At 41.2% G+C, this 27,955-nt stretch overlaps 1 protein-coding gene across 1 annotated transcript; it reads right to left on the reverse strand.

The window, feature by feature from the left end:
* On the reverse strand, positions 1-26,458 carry htra1a (HtrA serine peptidase 1a). Its single transcript, XM_055030314.1, has 9 exons — positions 25,841-26,458; positions 18,051-18,150; positions 16,910-17,114; positions 4,093-4,287; positions 3,977-4,009; positions 3,780-3,894; positions 2,994-3,051; positions 2,752-2,847; positions 1-660 (listed from the first exon to the last, which is right to left on the reverse strand). Exons 1-9 carry the CDS (start codon positions 26,298-26,300, stop codon positions 492-494), a joined length of 1,431 nt encoding a protein of 476 aa, XP_054886289.1. The 5' UTR covers positions 26,301-26,458; the 3' UTR covers positions 1-491.
* Between the last annotated feature and the right edge of the window lie 1,497 nt (positions 26,459-27,955).

A 27,955-nucleotide genomic window follows, 5' to 3' on the forward strand; every position in this document is an offset into this window, starting at 1 on the left:
TGCCAAATGTCAAAACAAATGTTGGTAAACCCTTTATTTTCATTTCTGTATACATCACATATTTAAAAACAACATTGTACAGTACATTGAAAAAGGAGTCTTAAAAAAAAAACAATTGTACAAATCAGATTTGCTCAGCGAGTTTCGACACCGCTTGAAAAAAGCTGCGGGTCTCACTGAGCTACAGTCCACGTTAAAAAGACAAATAAGATAATAACCAAGGTTTTATGTTTTTGATCAAACAGTAGTAGCATTGATAAAAGCATTATTGAGGGCTAAAAGTGAAGACACAAGCAGATAAACAAAAGTACAGCACTGCTTTTAGAGCGTCTGCACAGTCGTTCCTTTCAAGGCACAGCCAGGAGTTTCCCTGGATGGATGCGTGGTGCTGCTGGGCCTTTAGTCATAGATGGGTGGGTCAGCTGCAGGTCCCCGCTATAGAAGGTCCTCTGGATGATAAGTTAAACCTAACTCCAGCTCCTTATGAAGGGTCAAGGGTCGATTTCCACTGGAACAACAGTGAGGATGGCATCCTCGTTGCCGCGGCGTACAACTATTTTCAGGGTGTCATTATTCTTGATAGCGGAGCTGACGTCAGTCGCTGTCGAAATCCTCTGGCCGTTGATGGAGATGATGACATCGTGCTCCTTGAGCCCGCCACTGAAGGAAAAGATGAGGAGATTTAGACTTATTTAGGGCTTCGAATGCTGCAACCGCATGTTGGCTAGAAGAGAAAATATTGATTTACAGAACTGATTGCCTGTGTTGGGGGATGTGATATTTTGTTGCGCAAGACTGAGGCAGACAAATGGTTAAAAAAGTATTCCTGCTTCATCTCACCTGAATTTCTTGCTATCTCTTCGGGCATTTTTTGACGTCAGTACAGGGCACAGATCAGACAAGACAGAAAGCTCTTACAGCCGGATTCAGTTTGAAGCTATTTTCAACACTGGCAAAAACAGGCCCAGCTGCTAACCTGGGCCGAGTCACTCTAATATCTTCAAAAGAGTTTTATTCCAGGTAATTAAGTTATTTTCTTTGTCAAAGCAATAAAAATTGAGGCCAAACCAACAGAAGTGTTTTGCTTATAAAAATCAAAAAAGTTTGACGGAGTTTTGATCTCAGATTCCCTGAGTCAGTGTTTAGCAGAAGGACCTTTTGCAGTATTTACAATAAAAAGGTTTTTTTAGTATTTAACAGGGTGTCTTACAAAGGCCACTTGCATTTAGCTTCCTCTGAACTTTGACCTATCTTTCCCATCCCTTTTGGAGCAAAGCACTTTCATAGCATATCACTTTCACTGGGTTATATGAAGAATTGGGTCAAAATGTTTATATATGTAGGCAAAAATGTTTGATTTTGGTCTCATCTGACCACGGCACATCCTTAAATGTCACTTGTGACTAGCTTAAGAAAGGAACTTGAGTCAACTATGGCTTTTTTTTTTTGTGGCCAACAACTGACCTTTCAACAGATTCTCCCATCTGTGGCTCGTTACAGTTTGTCTAGAGTTACCATGGGCCTCTTGGCTGCTGATCTAACATGCTCTTTTTGGTCACTCTGCCAGGTTAGGTGATGGGCCATGTCTTGTTAGGTTTGGCGTTCTTCCATTCTCCTTACATTTATGGATGACGTGTCAAACAGTGGCTTGTGAGAATTACAAAGCTTGGAATGTTTTTTAAAACTCATAACCTTTAGACATCTTTATTGATGATCTCTCTGCCGACCCCCTGACATTTGTGATCCCGTTTGTTCACCAACAGATCTCGAAGGCATTCACAGAACCGAACTGCTGCGTATCTGTCAATCAATTTCAGACCATCAACCAGTTAAATCCTCCAGTTCTTCTGGGACTGGGGATACCAAGGCGTTCCCAGTCCAAATAGCAGATGTAATCTCTTGGCCAGCAGTGGGCCTGTCTTTAGGCCTCCTCCCTTTGGGACTTGCCTGAATCCTGCCCCCTAAAGCTAAATTCCCCCTGCAAAGAAACGAGGGCAGGATGGGCAATGGTTTCAAAAGCTTTAAGCCTAAATCAGCTGCTAACCCACAGCAACATATATTCTCCCATTGCACTTTTCATTGACGACAAAACCCAGAGATGTAAAACAATCACGCATTGCCCTCATTACTTTCAGCTGCTCTCAGCGAACGGAAAGCTTTTCACATCACAGTCAAGATTTCCAGGGGCCACAAGCCAACACAATACAGATTGAGATCAAAAGCGGAGCTGCAGCCCGGAAAAAGAACCGCAGAGCTGTTGTCCTGCAGCAATCGGCATGATTTAAGCGGCGAGTAAACACTGATGAGGCCTGCAAGGAGAGGGGTTGCTCCACTGTGGGTTGACGAGCAGGCGCGGAGAAACCGCAGCGCAGCCAGTAACCTCCCAGCATGAGGCTCGAAAGGAAACAGCTGACCTCAGCGTCTCCTGTGGCCCACTGCCATCCAGACTGATCTCAATGGGTTGCGACTGAGGGAGGGGGGAGCGCATTGGAGTGGCAAGCACTTCAGGCATGTTGGACTAAGCAATGAGTTTACAACCCAGGTTAGGTGGGAGTGCTATCTGTTTAACAAAAGTGAGAAAATTAGGGAAAACTGCATACTGCCTTGTTGCAGAGGAAGGGCCTGAGAAAGATGAGTTCAATCATTGGAATTAGTTGAACATGTATTGTTTAAAAAGGTCACAGAACCTGTGCAACAAAGCACAGGTTTTGTTTGGCTTAATTCATTCACATTCATAAAAGTCTTACTTACATTGCAGCTGGTGTTTTTGCTATAACCTCCATCACATAGGCTCCTGAGGTGATGTCAGGGAAGTCACGATGTCGAGTTTTAAGGTCCTTTGCTAACCTGAGGGCAGAGAAGTGGGAGGAAAGTTTTACCCAATCACCACAACACAACTTTAACAGAGTTCACAAATTATTCTCTCATATAAATGTTTCATCTAAATTCTAAACACACTCATAGTATTATGGAAAGCAACTAAGGACACTTACGATGGCGTAAGAGTCATCATTCTCACTCCGATATATTTTTTTTTGGCATCTGTTCTCCCTGAAAATGGACAACACAGAGAACGAGTGACAGAAATGTTAATGTCTGTAAAGAGAAACAGAAATATGTAGAGAAACACAGGTTTGCGACAAAAATCAATACTGTAAAAATGCACAACCCATATTTGTTAACTTCCAGGTATTTGCTGCAAGCCACCATTATCATCAGAGATGATGTGTAAAATAGCTGCACAACAAAGTTTTTCAAAAAAAAAAAATCTAAACAGTCTCACATAGCACATTATCCACCTTTAAAAAGTGTTGAGATGTATTTTGATCGTCTTGTTTCTTTATCTTGAGGAATCAAGAAGTCAGAAGCTGTAAAATGGGCCACACACAGAACTCTAACATATAGGCTGAAGGATGTACATTAACTCTTCATCTCTTAGTTCTGCAGGAAGCACCTGCAGTTGGTTTCCAATTTGTTTTGCTGAACATTTCACTCTCCCCTGGGCAGATTGTTGTTGGAATTTGACTGATGTGCCGTCGAAGTAAATCACCCCCAACTTGCTCCTCTTTCATAGCAGCAGGAGCACATCAAAGCCGGTGCAAAAGTGTGTCTGTAACGAGTTTTTAACGCATTCCATGAACACAGGACCTCTGCCTTCACTGTATTTTTGGCAGAGAGAAAAAAAAATGAACTGGCCCTCTAACGCACTGGCGCTCTTTTACTGTCGGAACGTCTTATTGACTGAAGAGCATCAACCAAAGTGTGATGAATTGTGTCACCTCTGGACTGCCTGTCATATGACTCCGCCAAAAACTGTCGAATCTTGTCCGAAGGAATGGCGAAGGAAATGCCGGCCGTCACTTTCAGCGTATTGATCCCAATCACTTCGCCATCCTAAGATTAAAATAAAGGTTCTAGCATCTCATCTCATGGCTTTGTCTTGTCAATGTAAAAAAAATAAAAAAAAGTGGCTTACCAGATTTACCAGAGGCCCTCCGGAGTTACCGTACTGCAAACAAAAAGTGACAACTTTCTTATTTTCTGCGTGTATGAGGAAAACATAAAAATAACACTACGTCTTTTCATATTTACATTGATAATGGCGTCTGTCTGAATGTAGTCCATGTCGGAGTTTCGGAGACCAAGCTCTCTGCCGCCCCGCTGAGTGGTGCTGACGATCCCCGTTGTCACCGTGTTCTGCAGAGAGAACGGGCTGCCGATGGCGACTACAAACTCCCCTGGCCTCAGGTCAGACGAACGGCCCAGTAACAGAACAGGAAGTTTGGTCTGCAAGTGGAAAAGATGGAGGGATAGCATCATAGCTATTTCTGGAATCTTTGCTTTTTGATGATGATGATGTACATTTGACAGGAGGGAAATTGGATGTTGTAAGATGAGATTTCACAATCCTAAAATGTCATCCGTCTTTGCAAGACTGTTTTGGCCAAAGGTATTATGAGCTCTGGATATAAGAGAGTTTTTGTTGACAAAGACAGGAAATATTCTCTAAGTTATTATCCATTTGCCATCCTCCATAAGCCACCCTCAATTTAAGTTTAATAGCTGGAAATAGCTACTCAGTAAAGAGCAAAGTTCTTCAAAAGCTTAATGGCACTCATAAAATCATTTAAATCTGTTCAATATTTACGTTTTGGGACCAATACTGACAACACATGATTCAACATCCTCTGTTGTTAAGTCTCCAATTGCAGGGAGAAAAAAAACACTTTGAACAGGCATGAAAGAAGTTAGTTTATTGTGTTTTAATAACTGATGTATCACCATACACCAGTGAAACAAACAAAAGCATAATTTCAAAACTTTTGTGAGACGCAGCGATCTGAAAGGAAATCTGAAGCTCCTTGACACATCCACTGCAGTCCCTCTGCTGTGCCTCAGACTTCCCATGATCGTGTCTTTTATGAGTGGACAGCTTGAATAATTACAGCGAAACCGCAAGTCGTCTAAACACAACCCCGCGCTCTGCTGCAGGGCTGTGCTCCCACACAAAACAATCACTTCCTCGGCACCACAGGGGAAAATGTCATTCATGCCAAACAACTGGAACTACAGTATAAACAATCACAATTAGAAGCATGCTTGTTGGCTTGAAAATGGAGTCTGACTGATGTTTCCAAATGACGCCAAATAAATACGTTAACCTGTGATTTTACAGGCCAGTCGATTTAGGACACGAGAGGTTTACCCTAAAGATGCAAGAATGAGTAACTTATATTAAATCCGCAGAGACAGCTTGATCCTCAGATTTAAATTCTTACAGCTTAGTACCTCAAAATTAGACCTCAGAAAATTATTTTTTTCTTACTTTCATTTTAATTTTGAGACACAGATTACAAAAGGATGCAAATGAACCAATAGAGCACAACAGAAATCCAAGACATTTACACTGCTGTCATCTTATCTATGCTACCTGGAACTCAACCCTCCCACAATGCAAAGCAGAGAAATTACACAAATCTGCCTCAGAATATGCAAATTACACAAGAATGACTGAAATGTCCAGAGCGATTCTCAACCTTACCAATATTATCACCATGGTCACCACTGGGCTGCCTATGAAGTGGGATACTAAATGTTAAGAAAAATAGTGTGGATGGCACCATACACTGCAAATTAATCATTATTGCACTATCACCATGATGACATTATTGCAAAAACTTCTCATTAAATAAATAATTGCAATGACGGCAATACTGATGAGGCTAGTTGTTTGGGTGAAGTGATCAAACTGCACTAAGGTTGATTATTTGACGAAATCTGCTGTTTTCAAGAAAACAGCAGATTTTTTGAAAACAAGAAAACCATGTTGTTGCATATATGAGTTCTATGTTTGTGTGATGAGCCAAATCAGATAAAATGTATCATTTTTATCAACTTTTACTAACTTATTTTATGTAATTCATAAAACTTACACCTCTAATAAAGAGAAACTGTTTTTAAGTCTCTGCCAAGACATTCAACGCCCAGCTTTTGTGACTATCATAACATGATTCTGGTTGTGTAATATTGACTGCATATTTGTGTGAAATATCTTGACGTTGGTGCTTCTCGGTAAGATGTGACGCATTAAATAAATGCAAACTGTTTGCAGTACAGAATTACCCACGCAAAGTCACACAACGTTCTGAAAAACTGAGTACATATAGGAGTGTAAAATGCAGAAGCTGGCTGACGAGCAGACCGAGTCCAAGTGAGACTGCAAAACAAACCAGACCTGCAGACCACTCTGTGTTGCAAAAGACACCTTAGCTTGTGTACCACTTAGCAATTCTTACAAGTCAACGATCTGGAATGGCTTGTGGAAACTCATCTGGGCAGCAAGGTTGTCCGTCCTGGCTACCCAAGTGACTCACCGGGCTATTTCAGACAGAGGGTACGACGCACTGGTCCTTCACTGTGGCCACGTTTGAAGGAAAGAAATGGGGCTAGGTAGAGGGAATGACACAAAACCACGAGACGGCAGAGCCAGGATGTGAGAAAAATGAGGCTTTCACAGTTTCGTTTGATTCATGTTGTACGGTTTGCAACAAAATGGCCTCTTAGGTTTTTTTCAGCAAATAGACATTAGAAATGTTCCCTTTGAAAACATTTAGGTTGCATAAAAATCAGCTCTGATGAGAAGAGCCATTCATTATGGGCCTTCATCTCATATAAAGTTTTAAACAATCGTAACCGGTTAAACATCTTCATAAAGTGTCAAATGATCCAACAAGACAAATCAGATTGTATTTTCTCCAATCCACAGTGCATTAACATTATACATGCAGACATCTCTATTAGTAATTCGATAGATACCCTTTAGGAAGTTGCATCTCAGCAACTTGCTTTTTTTTTAGCCATCCACAAGCTTCCCTTTCCCCACAGTAACAAATAGTATGAACTGAAACACAGTGGGACAAAAACGTGACCCAAAAACAGAATAAAACAAATACCTTTTCGCATGGCTGTGTATCCATCATTTACAGAAAGGAAAAGTTCAGCTAGGCCAACCAGATTGAGTCAAGTGATAAAAACCCACAACCTTGGCACTGCTGAGGTATACAGTCGGAAAACTATATATATAAAAAATAAAAAAAACCCACATAGATTCTAGTTGTGTTGGTATGCAATACAAACTGCTCATAAGTTCAACTCTACCTACCAAAGTGTTTTTCTTTTTTCTTATCGACTTAAAGGTAAAGACCGTATTTGTATGAGATCTACCTTTAAGGAAAAATCATAAGTGAAATAAGGTGCAGGGTTTCACCTGCTGAGTTCTGATCTTATGCCCTCAGGGCTGAGCTACTTAGCATAAAATAGGACAGGATCCAGCATGCTTGTGCAACACGCATCTAGTTAACGATCAGAAGATCGGGCCGAAAGGCGCCAAAGGAGAGATTAAGAGAAAACGTGTATATTTGTCTTGTGATGTCTTTATGGCTCACATTTGTCTGCATGCATGCTTGTTTGTACAAGTTTAGTACAGTTACTAGACAAAGCATAGTCCTTACATGAAGAAAAACTAAGGCATCAACTAAGTCAACACTAAAGGATTGTTATTTTTTTTTTTTTTTTGCTACACAGAGAAGTTGCTGGCTTTGCATTGGGTGAAACCATATCCTTGCTAACACCAGTGCGGAAACCGCTATGGTTTCCATATGTTGTTGAGGAGGATCTCGGTTCTTCTAAGAGCAAACACATGTCCGGGTTTCTTGTGTGGCTGTAGCTCTGCAGCCAAAGCCCAAAGGGGAGTCAAGGGTGCCTCGTTTCTGGCCAGACGCCGCAGAGATCCCGAGCTGCACAGATCACAATAACGAGAGGAGATGACGGCTGAAGTGTTTGTTTTCCTCAGGGATGCAGCGAATGTGGCTCGTTTCTCTCTTACGTGCTTTATTTACATGTTTCTGAAACTGCTTAGTCTCTGAGAGCTGGTGACCTGAGGTCATAACGCTTTCAGCTGTGGGACGCAAACAGGATATGAAGTCAGGAGAAAACGGACCGAATAGGTCAATTAAAAAGCAACGTGCGGCTCTTCGTGTTCAGGGGGCCTGATGTAATTTAGCAGGACCTCAAAACCGTTTAACACCGTTGAACATAGTTGTTCGGTTTTATGACAGCTCTACGGTTACGTTTGCTTGAATTTGGGAACAAGCGAGGTTTCAAAAGAAAAAAAAAAGGACTTTAGGAGCTTTTGATTTTAGTTTTATGACAACTCTGTGGTTGTGTTTGCTTAAGCTTGGGCAGAAGCAACGCTTGAGAAAAGGTCTTGAGGAGGCTTTGATTTCAGGAAAGGAAATAAACAGAGTATGGTCACTGCTCAGGGGGAAAAACGTCAACCGTCTGACATGTGAAGCTTTGGGACTTTTGTTCTTATTCATCTTCATCAAATTTTTTACCGATTAAAGGTTGCTACATGGCCATTAGAGGGTTTTCTCATAACAGTCTTTAAATTTCACTTAATGAACGTCTGCACATCTGCACGTCATCTCCATAAAAAAACAAACAGAAAAGCATCATAAATAGGTAATAAAATGCATGAAATAAGTCATGTTCGCTGATCTTTTCTAAAAACATCACTTTGGTCAATGCATTCTGGAGAACCACTCACATGCCTACACAACAGAGATCATAGCAAATCGGGGAAAAGTTTTCAATTATACGTTTAAGCATTTTGTTGGGCTCTTCTACTTCGCCTCTCCGCAATTTAGTACTTTTATTGCAATTTTCTCACAGTTTAAGTCCTGTAAAGTATCCAAAAGAATGGGGAATGAAAAGCAGTTTTGTATCAGCCGTAACTTGGGGACGTTTTGTACCTGCTTTGACCTCCTGAATCCACAAATCTTTTTATTTATTCATCCACCCTCTCCTAAGGAAATGAAGCAATGTGACTCCAAGTACAGTGGGTCATCCCACAGTAGTGTGTGACCAGCATGAGGAGGCTTTGCCAGGCGGTCGTGGTCGTGTCCAGTTCTCCTATACATTGCTGGTATCTAACTGAATAAATTGTAATGTGAAACTGCCAATATGTCATGCTTTTAAAAAAATATCCATCATTTAATCTAATAAAAAAAATTAAAAAAACACCAAACAAGAGCCAATATAAGAATAGTCCCAATCATTTTCAAGTTTTCCATGGGCACAACTTTCGTACTGAGATTTGCTGCTCAAGTCGCATCTGTCTTTCCCTTTCAAATGTAGCATAAAGACAAATAAACAAGTTTTCCGGAGGAACCTGGCTCTATGGTATATACATTTTCTTCCTTTCAGTTCTAAGTTTAGTTTGTTAATGGATGCAAACTGGTAACATGGCTATAAAATGGGACTTTTGTTCTTTTTCATCGTCAACAAATGTTTTGCCGATTAAAGGTTGCTACATGGCCATTAGAGGGTTTCCGGGTATACCCAGAACCAGAGTTGCCCCCCCGTCAACCTGTCACAATGTATTCATATTTCCTTAGCTGAATTTATGAGACATATCAATGAAAACACAGTTTATCGGACAGAAAATGTTGCTTTAAGGCCAACAAGCTGATTCAAAATGAGCACTTAGCTGAAAACGTGGCTAAATGCAGCTCTGCATTTAGTCTATGTGGGTTATTTCCCTGAAAGGCATCCTTAAAAGATTTGATTTATTTGCCACTGATAGTTTTTTAATCCTCTAAGCCATAATTGTATCCACCCATTTGTTTTAGTTGTTGTAAATAATCAGGTAAACAAGTACAAGAACTAGGCTGAAAATGAGTGGAAAAGCTCCCAACGTTGGAAGAGAAGCATGAAAAATGTTCAGCCTAAAGAACGACCCACAAAGACACTTCAAAAGGTTACAAACATGTCTGACTTCTTTGAAGAAAAATGTAAAGATATAATGTGCAGTTTACTGTTTTATGCTTTACGTCTAAGGAAGCACTAAGGGTTTGTTCATGTAGTTGAAAAGCAAAAGTAAATCACAGCCCGTTTAGTTTTAAATGGCTGTGGAGCGTCTAAGAGTGACATCATCAACCAGTAAGCCGAAAGCGCTTTGGGCAGCGCCGCGCTCCGTCCAACAATGCCTGGAAATCAGTTCTGGAAAAGCCAGAAAGTAGGCCAAGACAAAGTGTACAAAGACCAAGCAGCAAAAATTTGTGTGCGTGTCCACGTTTATGTGTGTCTTCATTTCTCTTGGATATTTACCCAACTAATGGCATCTGTGAGCACGGGAACCGTTTCAGCTGAAGAGGAAAGTATGGATCTGGAGAGGAGGACAAAGATTTAACGCCTCTTTAGTGAAGGACGACCTGCAACGTCTCCGAAGAACTCATTTCCTTGCTGGGAGCAGCCACCAACACATAAAAAGACCGAATTTGTTTGTCGCCACTGATCATCAAAGGCCAATAGATGAAACGGGATCTGAAGCGGAAACGTTTACCTCGGCGTTGCTGATAAAAAAAGGCAGATAATCTTAGAAGAAAATAGCTGCAATGGGACACTTTTCCCCTCCTTCCTCTCTGCACATAAACACAGACACAAAGGCACACTGTGCATATTCCAAGAGACGGCCCATCCAAACCAGCACCAGGCAAGTTTCCCAGGGAGAATGGTCTGAGAGTCCTTACAGGCGTAGCGATGGGAAACACAAACAGTGCGATTGTTTCAGAGGAATACATGAGGCCATTTTTTTTTATTCTTGCCTGATTTTTAGAGCAAGTCTTGAGGTAATAAACTCCATTCAAAAATTCAACGTTATTGTGCAGCACTGTTAAAAATCACCTCCATCAAATCCTTATATCGGCATTGCTTGATGGTGGGAGCATTGAAAACAAAAAACCCCTTGTATCCTTCACTGTTTTTAATACTGTGCATGAGGTGCTTTTGCGTATATTGATCCTTTTTTTCTCACCAAACCCACAGTGGCGCGTTCATGTCTAAGAAAGCAGAATTCCCCCCCCTGTCCCCCCCGTCTCACCAAGACACATGGTTCCAGTTAGCATTCGAGTCGAGTCGAAAACTCCACGCTCACCTTCCCGACCGTAAAACAGAAAAGTAACTGGCCGGTATGCAGATAGCGTCTAGCGGTTTTTTTTATGGAAACTTTACGGCGAACAGTGTGTTCAGCGTCGCAGATGCTCCTTTCTCCACATCAACACATTCTCTTATAGTGCTGTCATTTTCTATATTTTTGGGGAGTCTGTGGGATTCAGCAGCCTGGATGTTGCTTTGCTGAGATATTGACGACGGTACAAACGGACTCCTTTGGGCAAAAGTCAAGAGGTGTAAAAATACCTAAGTTTAAACGGCTATGAAATCAGATAGATGGAGGAATTTTATCACTAAATCCTCCTGGTTTGTCTACTGCCTGTCACATACTGACTGCTCATAACCTGTGCATACAACCACCCATCATGTGCAAATCCCTGAAATGAATAATTCTTCAACAGGCTCATATGTTAAAATATGAACCCAAGGAGCTGTAATTATGCTCCATTATTAAATTGTGAAGTCTTTCCTGAAAATCCAAATCAGTCAATATCTGTCAACATAAAAGTTTTTTTTTTTAAGTCATCTGGTTTTCACGTCAGTGTTAATGCTTCCAGGTAAAACTTATGAAGAGCGCGCTGAAGTTGATTTTTCAGTCCTAACTTTTCTGCGCTCACTCACAGCTGGAGTCGACCCATTGGCTTACCGATCCTTTCAGATGTATGGATCTACTTTCCGTCCACAGGGTTGCCTCTTTTTTTTCCGTTTTCCGAGCTCCTCCCTCCTCAAGCCCCCCCAAAAAAATCCTCGCCACAGGAACAAGTGAGCGCAGCACTTCCCCTCTTCCCTTCTCTTCTGAATTTCCAGCTGCCGTACACTGACTAATGCATTCCCCAGAGTTGAGGGGTAGACCACAACCCCAAGAACAGACTCAGATCTGCTACCAATAAACTCTGATTTCATTTTGAAATGCAAAGAGAAAAAGGGGGGAGGAAAACTGATTCCCATCAGAGGAAACTTTAAAACGTCTAACTCGTAAAGTGATGTACTGATTATCTTTGGCTGCCTGCCGAGTTCTGATATTGACAGAGAATAGCTTTTTGTTTTTGTAAATCGCAAACAAAGCGTGAGAACTAGAATTAAGAGCGAAGAACAACAACAGATAAAGAAAACGGACTTCTTCGGTACGCCGTTTCTTCAGTTTTCGTTTTGCAGTTTTTGGACAGAGCGGTTCGTTGTTATGAAAGTTCTAGCAGAAAAGGCCAAAAAAGAAACATGAAACAGATAAATTGCTCTTAGTGAGAGCTGCTTTCACTTATCTGCCAGTTTTTCTCTCGGTTTCCATAAATTTCACATCATCAGTCATCTTCACAGATTAAAATACGCTCCATCATTTCTCTGACCTCCAATCAGAAGTCATAAAACATCTAATTTATGATCATGACTCAAACTGGAGAATATTCCACGAGAAAGGATTTAGAGTTGCTTCTTTTTTTAAAATAGAACAATAACATGGAGAAAAGGCCATATTTTACACCAGAACTGGAGTTTCTGTGTTTTTTGCCCAGAAAAGTGGCGAGTGAGAGTGAGAAAGGAAAACCGACAGCAGCAGCGAGAACTGAGGCCAAAAGGTCAAAACTAAATGAAGCGTAATTCTCAAAACCAGATACTTCAGGGTGAACGTCTTCTGCTGCCACTTTGAAGCATCTATCTGTCTATGACTGATCAACATGGGACTGGATTTAAAAGCATGTAACAAGCCATCAATACCTTCTTTTTAATTTGATCAACTTTAATAAAGTTGATTTTTCAGGGTCACCGAGATTCTACAAAATGTTAATCATGGCAAATCCCTTTTTTAGCCAATATTAGAAGACGTTCAAGTATAGGGCTTTGGAGGATCAACTCTTTCTTACCAAGTCGAAGGTTTTATCTGACAACTGGTTTTCTGTGTCTGACATGCGGGATGCCACGGGGTGAACGCTTGGACTTCTGCTTTCTTTCTACAGACAAGTTTTAGGTCGGCCAGCTCATTTAGAAATTCAGCTCGACGTCTGTCAAATTTTATAAGTCTTACCACCGCCCCTCACTGCTTAACAGAGATCAGTGTCTGGATTCCTTCAACTACATCATGATAAACTTTGTTCAGTCTCTTCAAACTGAAGTAGCTAATATATTTAGCAAGTATAACAAAGGCCTTTTTTGTTGCTCCTTGTTTCACATCATTCTGTGGATCGCCATTTCTCTGTTTTGGAACCCAAACTGTGTGAAAAGGGAATTCAGATGTTTGGACAAAAAGCTCATTAAACTGAATAATGTGTTGCTTCTGTGTCACATTTATTGTCTTTCTGATGGCTGTATTTGTGTCTTTTTACAGCTTGTTTTCTATACTTATTTTGTTAGTTTTATAAATATGTTGCACTCAAAGTGAAGGAATAAATTAGGTCTGCACATTTTGATTGCTCATCAAATTAATAACACAGGACAGAGAAACTTATTTCCTTATTGGATTTCTTTCTTCAGAGGAGAGGATTGTCAAAGCACGTTGTGGACCATCTGTGATGTGGCTGCACAAACAGAACGCAATGCTAGAACTTTTTCTGGGAAAAACATGCATATTTTAATGTGAAACAGAAACGCAGATACATTTCTTTTCAAAGTTTGCTTCACCTAAATAAAAGAGTTCAATCTATTGGATTATAATTCAGACTAAAATGTCTATTTTTGGGGGGCAAGTTGTGAGCAAAAAAAAAAAAGAGGGCTTTTTTATTTTTGCTTTGCAGGATTGTCAAAATGTATCAGAAAAGTTTAAAATAGGTTTCTACTTTTGTACTTAGATATATTTCAGAACCTCAAGTACTAGCATTTTTACAATAAATTTTTGCACAAATATTTTTACTTTTACATTCACACAAGAATAAAATCTGTTGTTTTTTTTGCCACCTCTCTCAACTTTTTATGGAAAGAAAAAAACTTTGACTCCTTGATTTTTCTTTCATAAACAAACTAAACCCGATTAAGTTGTCGGTAGCTTAACTGTGTGAGATAAAAACGCCATATTTTTGTATGAAGACGCAAATTTGAGCAATGGCCCCATTTATAGCCCAAGGCTGGAGTTACTTTAAAGGAGTAAATACTCCCAGTTCTTCACTCAAACAAAAACACTGCAACACGTCAGGTCTGGTCTGGGTGAGACCGTTTACCCTTTTAATGTTAATGACAGCTTTGCTGGCCTTCCTTCCCTCTTATTATAATCAAGCCATTCTCTAATTTTTCCAGGTATTAACTTTCACTTGGTCTAAATATCAAGCACATGTTTTTCTTCCCACATTAGTGGAAATGCTATTCGTGTCTTAATCATGTGGTCTTTCCACAGACACCACAGGTCTTGTGAAACTGTCTGAGTGTTTACGACCCACGCAGACTTCGCACAATGACTAACACCTTATATACAGAAGAAATCATATGAGGGTGAAATCATTTCCTACATCGAAGACATGGTGGCTATAAATAAGCCTACTTATTAGAAAATGTCAGATTCTGCAGAAAAAAAAAAAATATATATATATATACATATATACACCACAATAAATCAACCTAGTCTTTTTTTCCCCTCACTTATTGTGATATTAATATATACATTCTTTGATCTCTCAGCAAGATAAAGCAAGCCAGAAAGAAAGAAAAAAAGAAAGCGACACTCATCTGAAAGCTTTCCAAAGCACCTAACCCACCGGGAGGAACTCCATGTCCTGTCATTTAATAAGGCTGTAATATGTTGACTCTCGAAGGTTTTATTTTGTCAATATATTTTTGATAGCCTGGTAAAAACCAGCTTCTTGTTCTACACGGATTTGAACACAAGGTCCTGGCTCCTCGACTGCTGAGAAAAATTTGCTGTCTGGAGGCGTAAACTTTACCGGACGTTTGCCGGCGATGCTAAAAGCTCACCGGAAAAAAACAACAATCCTCTGCTGCGAAGAGAGAAACGTTGAGCTGAACGACATTCGGTGCCAGCAATAAAACATCTCAAGCATTCCTCATTACTCGTTCTTTGGAAGCTGGAGCCAACAGGGACTGAACGGCTTTGTTCACGTCTTCCCCTGCCGTTGCTGAAAGTACAGCAGTGGCAGACTACACATCTAAAATAGCGCAGGGAATCGACGTCAACCTTCGCAACTCTTCCTTCTGTTTGCTGATTGTTGATATTCAACAGAGGAAATCAAGCTCAATGGGAGAAATCCCAGACAGAGAGCAGAAAGAAGATAAGAACTGAGCCGCAATGCAGGCTTATATTTTGATCTCGACGTTGTAGCTTGTAGCAACATGTCTTCTCGGCAAGGTCTTCGTTTAACATATACAGCTCTGGAAAAACATGCTTCTGAGCACTATCATGCTCAGTAGCGTGATAGTGCTTTACTTCTTTTCTTTGAAAACTGGTGATTCAAAGGATGGCTAACAACTAATTTAAACTAAGTAACTCAATCTTTGGCATTCTGGAAAATGTTTTTGCATGCATTGTACAAACAAGGACTCCTGCATTAAGACAATCATGTCACCGTGTCTAAGAGTTTTTGTCACTCCTGAGTCACATTAAGATGTGGGGTAAGCAGGCTGAGAAGCTCCCAGAACCAGGAACAGCCTGCCATCAACGGATGCATCAGTTTTTATCCAAGAATGAACAAACACAGAGCACCTGCCACTGCGATGTTTTACACCTGCCATTGCCCACACCGTTGGTTTTTAAAAAAAAGCAAAAATTGCCCAGCATCACTTTAGACCTTGTGTAAAACACATCGTGCTGCTGTCGTGAACATCCTTCCAGCCGTGTCATCCAGTTATGAGAGCGAGCCTCATAATGGACTCATCCCCCCGTTAGAGCTCACAGTCAATAGGCCTTGGCTTTCTGCCTCACATTCCTTCAAAGGACTGACTATGATTAACGTCCATGATTAACGTCCAACATGGATTCCTCTTGTCCAGCAGACGGTGAAATAAAGATGGAGACGGGGGATATGCGGAGAGAGGGAGAGAAAATGCGACAAACAGATGGGACTGTGGTGAAAGTGTAGTCTTGTTCTTTTTACAGAAACTCTTTCAGTCAGGGTGATAGTCTCCACCCGTTCCTTGAGAGATGAGCCGGTTCGTATCTGTGTTGTTGTTGCAGCTCGACTCTGAGCACAGATGGGATCTGAACCTGGTCAGGCTGCACCTGCATTCTCGCTTTACATCTCTTGCACCTTGAATGATCGGTAAGATTGACGGCGTTTTTATGTATACCTCAAGTCCGGGATCTTAAATTTTGATGCACGTTTTTGGCAGGTGTATTAGGAAAAAAATAGTGGAATGTTTTGACCTTCTTCTGTGCAGCTCCCTTAAATATATGCTCTCAAACTAGTACGAATCCAAAATAGCTGCTTCCACAAGATTGAAATGAATGGCTAATCCAAGAGTGGTGCTAGAAAGTTGCAAAACAACTCCAAATCGTCAGGAAGCAGTGTGCCGCCTGTGTGAAACTCACACTGAAAACTATACCTTTTGAAGCCCACACATATTTCACCGTAAATAACCAGCCTAGGCTTCCACAGCGATGGTTTAAAGGATTATAAAAGTTGGTGTTTGACGCTGTGATGTTTTTGAGATTGGAGTAGTTTTAAGGTCATAGCGCTTCATTTTCTTCTTGGAAAACCTGAGGATGCCAAAAGAGGGACACACTGTACTACATGTAATATAGGGCACCCATTAACAAAACATCATTTCAACAATCCTCAGCAATCCTTCTGTATCTCCTGAGTGAAGAGGCACATTTTTCACCAGATCTCCTTAAGGAGATCCCTGCCCAAATTGACATAAACAAAACCAAAAAGGATATTTAAGAAAAACCCTCTATAAAGGCTGAGTCACACCAGCATGCCTCTCTCTCTCCACCCTCCTTCTGAGTAAGACTTGCACTGACCGGTACATCAATCTTGATGAGGGCTATGTCTGACTTCTCGTCCACATCTTTGATTTTGGCGTCATAGGAGGCGCCGCTCTTTAGCTCCACTTTCACTCTGTGTTTATTGGCCACGACGTGGGCATTGGTCACAATCTGGCCGTCTTCTGACACGACGAAACCGGAGCCACTGGCCACAGCGACCTCCCGCTTGGTGTAAGTCATCCTGGAGAGGGACAGAGGGAGAAGAAAACTTTTCGCTTGCAGAACAACAAATGAAATGCGTCGGTTCAGAAGTGTTTTTTTTTCTGCACTCTGAATGCAAAATAAGAGATTTCCAATTTTCAATGCTTCGAGCTGATTCCAGTCCGTCTTCAAGAACTACAGGAAGCAACATGCTAAATAGTTTTTCGAGCATTCTTGAGATATTATATAAGAAACAGTTTATCTGAGTCTTACTCAACTCACTCTTTTCAAAAATTGTAAATTTTGATTTTTCTTCCCTCAGAATTAAATCCATACAGAAGTGGGTAATTTCCAGAGCAACCTGGTAGAACTTTGTGGACGTGTTGTGATGAAAAATAGCCAGATTTCTAAGTTTCCTAAAGGCACCAATTAATCCAACAGAGCAGGAGGTTATAAATGCATGATCTTAGGACGACATATTGTTTTCTGAAAAATGCAAAGACATTGTGGATTGCCAAAAAAAAAATTACCCAAAAATTTGCTCCTTCTCACCTTTTGTTTTCATCTCAACCATGTTCCCTTCTCCCTTAATTCAAACATAAATGTATCAAATATTGCAGGCAAGCAACAATTTACGATTGTGATTTTACACACATTACTATTTTGATTACAAATGTGTTTTCATACACTGTGAAGCTCTTCTAAGCTTCTTCAGCGCTGGTCATCAGTCAGTTTCTAGATGCATTTCTGTATATCAACAACTAAAAGTTAGGAAATACAAAGGTAAGCAAGTGAGAACAAGAAGGAGTCTGACAGACAAGGTGTTATTGAAACACTTTGCAGGAAACACTGACAGGAAACCTTTGAGATGCTACAGACAGACAGACAAAATCTGGAGAAATGAAAGGAAATTTCAGTCTGCACCGCTTTCCCACACTCACAGAAACACACAGTCAGATGAACAGCTTGTACATACTTGCGGAAAAGTTCAATGTGAACCACAGAGGGAGCGATTTTCTCCACCACGTCGGCGATGAAGTTGTATTTGTGCCTCGGGCTGTCTGGATTGTCCTGAGCTGTGAACACACACACACGCACACACAGAGACGCACACACAAAAGATGTCAGACTGGCAAAATAAACAATCCATTCACCAAATATAGTGTGTGATGTAAGAGTCGTATAAGAATAGAAAACTCACACTTTCTTTATCAAAACACAAGGCGGGAAAAAAAAAAAAAGATGACATTTCTGAGGGTCATACTGTCTAGGTCAGCTCTGGCATTCATGCTCATTTGCAATGTTTGGTTATAAACATAAGAAATGAATGCTTTGGATTGAACTGAATCACGTATCCAGCTTTAGGCCGGTTAGGAAATTCTGACCTGGTAATTAACCCCCTCTGAGATGAAAGTTTAAACAAAACTCATCGTTTTCTCTGAGCTTTTCATCCTCTTGTTCCTAAACCCCTTTTTTTCATGCCACGTAGGTGGAACCTTTCTTTTCCTTTTTTCTCTCATGGGCCCAATTTCCAGTCATGATGTTTTGAGAGGAAAAGTCAAAGGCACCCGTGAGCCCTGGGATATCATCAATTGAGCTTAAGAAATGAGGACACTTTTCGCTTGAGGTGCAGCAACGCTCGCGCCGGCTTGGAATGCAAACTATCTCGGCGAAAAGGAGCACCACTAAATTTTTACAGAACGGAAACATTTATCAACCCAGGGGGGGACGGTGTCTTCATATGATCCCCGAATCCTTCCCGGCTGTCAGGAACCACATCTCCTTACAATTTATTGACACTTTAAGACATCTCATGCAAAAACAGAAATGTAAAGCACCATGTGACGCAATGACAAAGTCAAGGGGATCAACAGAGTAATAAAGACGTGTCCTGAGGGAAGCATGACTTTAGGAAGGTGAACTCCGAAAGCATTCTTCACTTGAACTAGAATTGCACATTTACACTTATTACAAACAGAGATTGTTTATTTTAAAACCTCTAAACTTTTTAATTTGTTCCTTTCTGAACTATAAATAGAGTATTAATTGTGCTAAATGCCAGGCTGCTACTTACCGCTACATTAAAGCAAAGTAATGGAAAGACTGCAGTCATTCTCCCCCTCCTCGCTTCAGACCTGGGAGATTTGTGGTCGCCTAGGAGGGGATTAATATTACCACGAGAAGCCCTATTGGTCGGAACCCATCTCGTTTCTATAGTCCCAGTGAAAGACTTCCAGTTTCTTCCAGTTCAACATGTTATTATAACTATAGTCTATGAAGACGTTCTGAGATTTATCAGGAGTAAATGTCACATGGATACAGATGATGCTCTGGAACGTTTGTCCTATGCGCAAAAATGCGATGTGTCAGAAAATCACCTTGAACACACCGTCCCCACGGTGAAATATGGCAGTGGCAAGGTCGTGTTTTGAGAAGGATTTCCTTCATCAGCAACAGCAAATCAAAAAAAATAAATAAATAAATTTTGAAACGTGTTGATGGGAGGATGATTGGAGATGAATAAAGGCCAATTACGTAGAGACGCACTCCAAAAGACCAGCGTTGCAGCTAAAGTCAATTTCAGGCTGATCTCAGTCACACAAACACTAAACGTTACCACTGGTTTTTTAAAAAAAACAATTTTTCGACTAATTGTCTCTAATGTAACAGGTGGTAGGAGGCCCTCAGTACTGTACAGATTCAGACATAAAGTGGCATAAATCAAAAGGCACGTGAGGCTAGGCAGGCACAAAGACACGACTTAGATTGCATAATAGCCTTCCACATAAAGATGAATGATCTGCTTTGACCTGTTGTGAGAAAAGACTCAGCCTGTCTCCCATGTGGAAGTCATATGGAGACATATGGAGACATTTGGTGACTGCTAATAAAAGAGTCAAATAAAGTTAAGTGTCCACTAACAACAATCAGATGGATGGAAGACTGTTTCTGGAGTTGCCGAAGGTCTTAAAAGTCAGGAAAGCATTAAGACACGTTTAAGAAATATCCAAGTTTTTGGGTGTTTTTTTTTGTTTGTTTTGTTTTGTTTTATTTTTATTTATTTTTTTTTTTTTTTTTTTTGAAATGTTTAGAAATCGCAGGGCTCACTATCCTCATAGCTGGGTGTATCCATTACACCTCCCATACTACAACCACAAAGGATCCCAGTTCAAGGTCTCGGCTTGTTTTCCCATGTTCACCCAGTGTTTTATTGGCACTTGCACTCAGAAGCAGCTTCTTTCAGCTTATTTACACAAACAAACCAAAACGACTCTCAAATCTGCACACCATTCCGTGCCGTTCACAAATACATTTCTCATGATTTTTTTTGTTGTTGTTGTTGTTGTTGTTGTTTTGTTTTGAAAACCGTTCCTTCCTGCATCTTCCTAATTGGTTCCACCTTCACTCTTCTTCTTGCCTATTTGTACTGGTCAAAAAAAAAAAAAAAGTCCCATCATGTTAACTCAGACATTTTGTTTTTGACGGCGGTGGAAAACATAATTAGTTTAATCATTTTTGGGGGGTTTTCACCAGCTGGCGCTCAAAGGAGAAAGGCAGGTCACAGAGTAAACACTGAATCAGACGGCTGTTCATGCTCACCTTCCAGGTCAATTTTAACAAATCACCAGTTACATTAAAGGGCATGAGTTCTGACTGCAGGCAACGCACATGCACAAACAAAGCGTCGCAATGTCAGACGGAGGGGCAGCGGCTGACCTGGAGAAGTAAACACTCCGCACTGGCATGCCAAAAAACTGAAAATGAAAATTCATTACAACATGAGAAAACACATCTGAGGTACAAAAAAAAAAAAACCCACACAAAATCCAGCGTGAGCTGTGACAGGCACTGCTGATGTACTGAAATTGTTTTTGACAAATGGGTAACTGAATGTGTCTTGATGGTAATTTGCTTTTACCTTCTATTTCAAGCAATCAGCACAAACAGGAAATCTCATGCAAAATATGATTTCATCCATCCTGCTGTTATTTACATGAAATGCAGTCAACCATTTTGAAAGGTAAGAACAATTTGGCTAAAGGCTTTCAAGTTCAAAAACATCAACTCTGGGTACGGGACATGAAAACTGGAAGTGCAACATTAATGCCAAAAAGAAGAACACATATTTTTGAAGCCTGGCTTAGAAGTGGTCTCATTTCTCTTTGATTGAGGGAATAAAAGAGCTAAAATACCAACCATCAACTGGTTACGGGCAACAGATCATCATTATGAATCATCCAGCTCCAAGTAGTTGCTTTTAAAAAGAACACTGGCAGGATTTCAAGGCTGCTCCTCAAGTGTCAGGATTATTGGACTGGGCTACAATGAGTCTGAGCTCATTAGTCCATGGGTCAGTAGGTCTTGGCACCTGTGTGTCTGGCATCCAAAACAACTCTTCTTGTGGTTTACTGATGGGTTATGTAACCTTTCTTTGCCTAGGTCTGTTTTTCTTCATCTCTGACAGTTGATTTCTTTGGTTGTTTTTGTGTCATCTTTATTCACAGAGGAGGTATACCGCAAGATTTTTGAAAGCAAAAAAAAAAGAAGGTTAAGTTATCTTTGGGGATCTATAGAGAACCAACAGTGACTATGATGAGACCAGCAGCTGATAGCTCAAAGGCGTCCATCTCCAGCTCTGAAGGTCAGTTACCCTCCACCTCTCAGATGCATAAATGATCAAAACGGCTCAATTATGTCATCAGTTTATGCAGAGTATTTGGGCCATATCTTCAGGCAGAAGTAGTGCCAGCGTGTCTATGATGTGTGGCGTGAGACACCTGTGGACTCTGTCATTTCAGATTTAGAAAGAGGTCTGGCCAACCTGGTGTCATGTCAATGCTGCAACCTCATCATGTTCATAGCTGAAGGCTAAGAAGCCTTTTTTTCTTGTAATTCTTGGCGCAGACGGTGCCAAAATGATCTCATCAAGCAGCTGAAATAATCCATGCTCTCAAAATGAAAGAAGAAAATAAAAAAAAACATGGCATGTTCAGGCTCCTGGTACAGAGAACGGCATCTGATGGACTACTAATGGGATGTAGGATGGCGTGGTTTAAATAGAAAACCAATTTCTCACATTGTGAAAGTGTCGTCTTGGCATAATCTTTTAACAATAAAGAGACAGGGGATTGAACAAGTGTCACTAGCGACTCCTTTGGGTTTATTGGATCACTTTACAGTATTCAAAGAGGGATGTGTATCTAAATATCAGACTTCTAGATGTCTGCTGATCAGCTTAGATCAGAGCTTTTTAAATATTTTCAGTCTGTAGACCCATTTAATAAACACTCACAGACCACCTTGCTTGAAACTGCCCCCACAACAGTTTTGAAGATTTTAATGTTTAATTTGTTTTCTGTGTTACTCCAAATGTGAAGGGTGGCGATGTTTTGCAAATGTAAAATAAATAATTGTATTTTCGGTGCTAACATGCAGTTAGTCGGCGTGAGACGCAGCTCTGATCACCCTGGCACACAGTCCGTCCTCAGTGAACTTTTTTTAAACACAGTTCAGATGCGACAGATTGAGTATTGTCTTTAACAATTCAACTCGTAAACTTTTTTTTGTTCAAATTTTGGTGCAATGAAACTGCTATTCTAAGATAATTGGTTATCACACCCACCCAAACGTCTTCTTTGTATCTGCATGCAGCCAAGTACGGGGTTAAGCAAACAGACATTGGCAAAGCAGCAGGAGAGACAGTATAGAAGCAAGTAGGAAAACAGATGAGTAGAACACAAAACCAGAAGCCGAGACAGACCGTTGTAACGATACAGACAGAAGTCAGAGAAGGACGCTCTAATATTCTGCAAAGCTAAGACAAGTTCAGGAAAAATGTGCACATTCAGCAAATCTCTGCAGCCGGAGTCACAGAGTGCGCTCTGCAACATCAGCTGGGAAAGAAGGTGGGAATAGTCTGGTGGATAGTCTGTAAATAAACTACTTTGATTTTTTTTTTCTTTCTTGCTGTCGTTTGCTTAAAGCGTCTACATTATTATAATCGCCATAGCACTGCAATCAAAATCTGAACGCTCACACAATTACCCACGCATTTTTTAACTGCTCAGCCGCTCCTCAAGACTTGACATGCAGTTCAGAGATAAACCTGAAGACTCATGGGCATCTAGATGCTGCAGGTATAAAATTTCTCTAGACTCATCTCCATCTTGCCTTTCACAACCAATGAAGCCTTACTGACTTCCAACAGCCTATTGGTTCAAAAAAAAAAAAAAAGCATGATATTTATCTAATGAATCCAAAGGGGCCCAAGCAATATCGTGACCTAGTTTTCATTGCCAAGACACAATGCTTGTTTAATCGAGTTCATTGCTGTTCAGGCGCAAAGTGAGATCATGCAACTGTTACTGTACTTGCACATGTTTTCTTAACGTGGGGCCAGGTTTCGCTGGAATATGGTCAGTGTCCTCAGAGAGGGATTGAGTTCCTGTAATGTGCCGCCTCTAGCACAGCCGACGCTAGTGATGATATTAAAGAGTGCGTTTAAGGAAGCATTGTTGTAAAGTTCGGACATTAGCACTGGAAATATGACTTCTGTTTTTCTGAAGAAAAATATATATATATATATATATTTTTTTTTTTTTTTTTTTCTGGAAGGGATTTGGAGAACTCACCACCACAGTCTGTTTCAGATATGGATAGCTTCCTGGGAATGACTTACAGTAACCCTTTAAGTTGCTACCAAAACTGACAGCCCAATGCGGTGATGCAGTCTGCCCTTAAACTGCGCCTTCACGTTGTTTTTTTTTTTTCTCAGATACGCAAATAAAAACCTTTCCTTTAAAAGTGTGGGCTGCTAATTTGGTGTTTTCCTCTCGAGTCTCCTGCCTGTTTTAAACTGCCCTCGACAGAGGAGGACTTGTGGTTTTGAGTCGGGTCCAGGAATTCCTCCACGTGACAACTTGTGTGTGATTTACGAGTGACAAAAGAAACACAGACTGGGAGGGAGAGACAGAGAGAGAGAGGAAGAGAGATAGAGAGAGAGCAAAACGAGAAGGAGGAAGCAGTTGGAGATTTGTTTCTGGGGGGAAATACTAGTTTCCAAAAGCTCTGAGGGAGGTTTCAGGCCTTTGAGGCAGCAGGTGCTGAAGCGTTTCATTGATATGTTTTTAAGTGCCCACTTCCAAAAGCAGTAAGCGGGATAAATACACACCGAAACCAAAGGCAAAGTGCAGTATCTTTACCACCTGCAGCCTTGAATGTGTGTGATCACTCCTCCTGTTTCAAGTCATGTTTCAAGATAGACGCATACCACACTGATGATGATAAATAACCCACTTGTTTTTCTTAGATGGATTGAATTGCTCCAGCAGAATGACATCAGTTTATTATAGAAGTGTGTCGATTATTGGGAAACGCTTTGACAAAGCACAGATCTGTCAGGGAAACGGCGAGCTGTGCAACGGTTACGTCAGCATCATTCCCATTTTATTTTTATTCCGCCCTTAAGAATTCCTTTCTAATCAACTAAATCACACTGGCCATGAGATTGGCTGCGAGAAAGCACGCCAGCGGTGTTCATGTGACTTTTACTGGGTACGCATCAAGCTTTACATCAGCGACGCGCCGCATGACTTCATCCTGTCAGGCATAAAGCGAAGAGAGACCTCAGATCAAGGATGATTCTGTTAGAGGGAACAACCGGTTGAATGGCGGCTTTTGTTGCCCAAGACACACGGACACTGTGCGCTCCTCTGAGCTACAATGTCTGCGTGAACCTCAGACCTGTCAGAAAACGTCAGATCAGTCCAGTCAGGGCGAACACCTGAGAGGGAAGACTGCAGAAGAACAGCATGAATGGATGTCAGTCAGTTAGAACGTCATCGAAAAGTTCATTTGGCTCAATGAACTTTGAGTCAAATGACTCAAAAAGTGACATTTGTGTTAATATGCTTTCATTACGTACGCTAATATATTTCAATTATTTATTTGTGCATTCTTTCTGAAAAAAAAAGCTAAAACAAAAAAAACTGAAATCTATTTGTACCTTATGACAAGATCAGTAAAAAAATGGTTCTTTTGCAGAAGTGTCAGCACTCAATACTTGCATAAACATGAGGTTTAGGTCAAACCAGTTTGCAGACTGGTGAAGCACAGTGATGTAATACCAGGTATTGGTACATTTGGCTGTAAGTCCAGAGAGGGAAATAAAAATGAGCAACTCCATAAGAAGGAAGCATAAAACATCCTGAAACTTCTTGGTAGAAGACTGCACTGACAGGACGGTGGCAAAAGACTTCAACTCAGAAGGTTGGAGTCAGTTCATCTACACGGCCGTGATCCACCTCAGCAGGCAGATTCTCTGGGAACCTGATATTCGAATGAAATGCAAAACTTACTTTTGTTTGAAAATAAAACTTCGAACCAATGAGGAAAAAATAAAACACCTTTGATTCACCTCAGGTCCAAGAGAGGCTTATTAACACCTGATGAATCTCTGACATCCCCTTCTCTTGAATCTGTACCTTCTTTATCTCTATCGCAGTTCATCCTTCCACTTAACGTTCTATCACTATGGTTGAACAGTTAACAGTGACCTCAAAAGCTTTCTGTGTGACTGCGTCACCCATATCAAAACATTTGATATCAAAACACAAAAGATGATTTTCTGAGAAACAAAACAAACAAACAAAAAAAAAACTCTACGTGGGTTTTTATCAAGTGTGACACGTAAACGTCAAAAACGATCAAGCCTGAACTCTTATCACCGGAGCAACAACAACAATCCTCTCAACCACGCAGCCTCACCTTTCCCGCAGGCTCCCCGCTGAATCAAGAGAACAGGTGGCTGCTGCAGCTTCTGCGCCCGCCGGCTCACCCGCTTCAGCTCGCAGATGCTCCGGTAAGACACCCCGTCGCTGCCGCACACCGGCTCCGCGGTCTTGCACGCGCAGACGCCGCTCTTGCTTCTCCTCCGCACCGTCACGCTGTACGCCACCCCGCCGCCGGACACGGAGCACTCCAGCCCGTCCCCGCACGTCGGGTCGCCGAGTTTGCCGCCGCCGCCGCACGCCTCCCCCTCGCCGGACGCGCACACCGTGCAGCACTGGCAGACGTCGAGGGCTTGTCCCGCCGGGCAGTCCGCGGGCAGACGGGGACACATGGATTTGTCGCACACCGAGGGGCATCCGACGACAAAGCGGCTGGTGAGCTGCGCGTCCGCCTGCAACGACGCTGCGGCCACGCACAACAAGAAGGACCGAAACATTGTTCAAAGTAATAAAAACAAAAACAAATAAATAAAGTGAAATGAAAAAGGAGCGAGCAAGAGGGAGAAGTTTTAAAAGTGGAGAGTTGCAGGGCTATAGGATTGGAGAGCTCTGTGCTGAGGAGGGGAGAGAGAGAGTCATTGCAGCTGGAGAGGCATTTAACAGAACCTCTGCGCAGCCAATCTCTGCGCACGTTTTTACTGGCACCGCGTCGCACACGCAACTTTCCAGTCAGTGGGAAAAAGGCATGGAAAGTGGTGCGTTCACGGGACGCACCGAAAGGGAAAACAGAGTGTGGATGCTCCCGGAAAAGACTGAGGCAAGAGAGAGAGAGAAACAAAACATCACAGAGAGAGATGCATAATCTCTGTATGCATCTTTCTTTCTTTTCTTTTTTTTTTTTTTTGTTGCCTAGTACCACTCTGACCAGAAAGACCAGAGGAACTACTTTTCTAATCTGCTGGAATCAGAGTAGAAATTTTGGAGGTGACATCCAAGGCAACCTCCTACCTGTGCTGTGAAGCATGATGATGGCAGTGTCATGCTGAGGCGGTGACTTTCGGAGGCTGGAGCTGAGCAATTCATCAACATTGAAAGTAAAATATCATTAATCACAGATAAATTGCTCTGGAACTTAGACTAGGGTGAAAATCTTTCTTTTATTTAACCCAGCAGTGACCCAAACAAATAAAAAAAACACAAGGTGCTGAAAAACTGAAATGTTGTTCAGACACAACTGAGAGAACCTTCATCATCAATGTACGTTTTAATTCCACTAGTTTATGATACATTGCCACATATAGCAGTGTAAGGGGTGTGAGTCGCTGATTTAAGCAGTTTTGAATGTCGTGAAAGTAAACAAAACAAGAGAGAATTGCCTTTGGGCGCCACCGGAACTCGTGTAAAATGAACGTCTCAATCTTTAAATCCTGACAAATGAGGCCTTTCTGTCTCTGTGCACACATTCATCTTTTGTTCTCCTGCAGAGAGTTTGCAAATGCCTGCGTTAGACCACCACAGCATGTGGAATCGCTTAAGACGTGTGTGTGTGTGTGTGTGTGTGTGTGTGTGTGTGTGTGTGTGTGTGTGTGTGTGTGTGTGTGTGTGTGTGTGTGTGTGGTGGTGGTGGGGGGGTGTACTAGCATGGATGTTAGTAGACTACTTTTAAATAAATTAAAAGTTAAATCTCAGTAATGGAACATAAAAAGGCCCAAAGCCTGTGTGTGCTTTACTTGCTCTCCATGCTGCAGTACAGTTTCCAAGACGTTTTTTTTTTTTTTTCCATTTATTTTATTTTACTTTGTTTTCATTTTTATTGCTTCCTCATTAATTAGTCACACATGACTTTAACAAAAACCTTATGGATAAACCAAACTATTAGTAGGGAAAAATAAAGGGGCGGTGGAAGGGATTTGTGGAGGCTAATGCAGCACGTTTATCCCTTTTTGTTGTAATTTAACCACTAAGTGCTCCTGAGAACTTTTAGATGTTTTAAGAACGCCAAATTACCGTCATTAATAATCTGTGCCACGACCTTGTATGATTTCCTAATTAATAAATTCATGTATCTCTCTTTGTTTTATTGGCTGAAATAACACAATTTAAGTAAAAGAAACATAAAAACCTCACTACTGAGCAACAGAGCTCTGTTAGA

This window comes from Poeciliopsis prolifica, unplaced genomic scaffold, assembly GCF_027474105.1.
Source record: "Poeciliopsis prolifica strain line A6 unplaced genomic scaffold, Auburn_PproV2 SCAFFOLD005, whole genome shotgun sequence".
In the NCBI taxonomy this organism is placed as follows: domain Eukaryota; kingdom Metazoa; phylum Chordata; class Actinopteri; order Cyprinodontiformes; family Poeciliidae; genus Poeciliopsis; species Poeciliopsis prolifica.

Excerpts from the sequence above, each read along its gene's own strand:
- htra1a (XM_055030314.1), bottom strand. The coding sequence starts at position 26,300 with ATGTTTCGGTCCTTCTTGTTGTGCGTGGCCGCAGCGTCGTTGCAGGCG. Across the intron at positions 4,288-16,909 it reads TCATCAAGATTGATGTACCG|ACCAAACTTCCTGTTCTGTT; the intron begins GTCAGTGCAAGT and ends TTCCACTTGCAG. Across the intron at positions 4,010-4,092 it reads AGACAGACGCCATTATCAAT|TACGGTAACTCCGGAGGGCC; the intron begins GTAAATATGAAA and ends TTTTGTTTGCAG.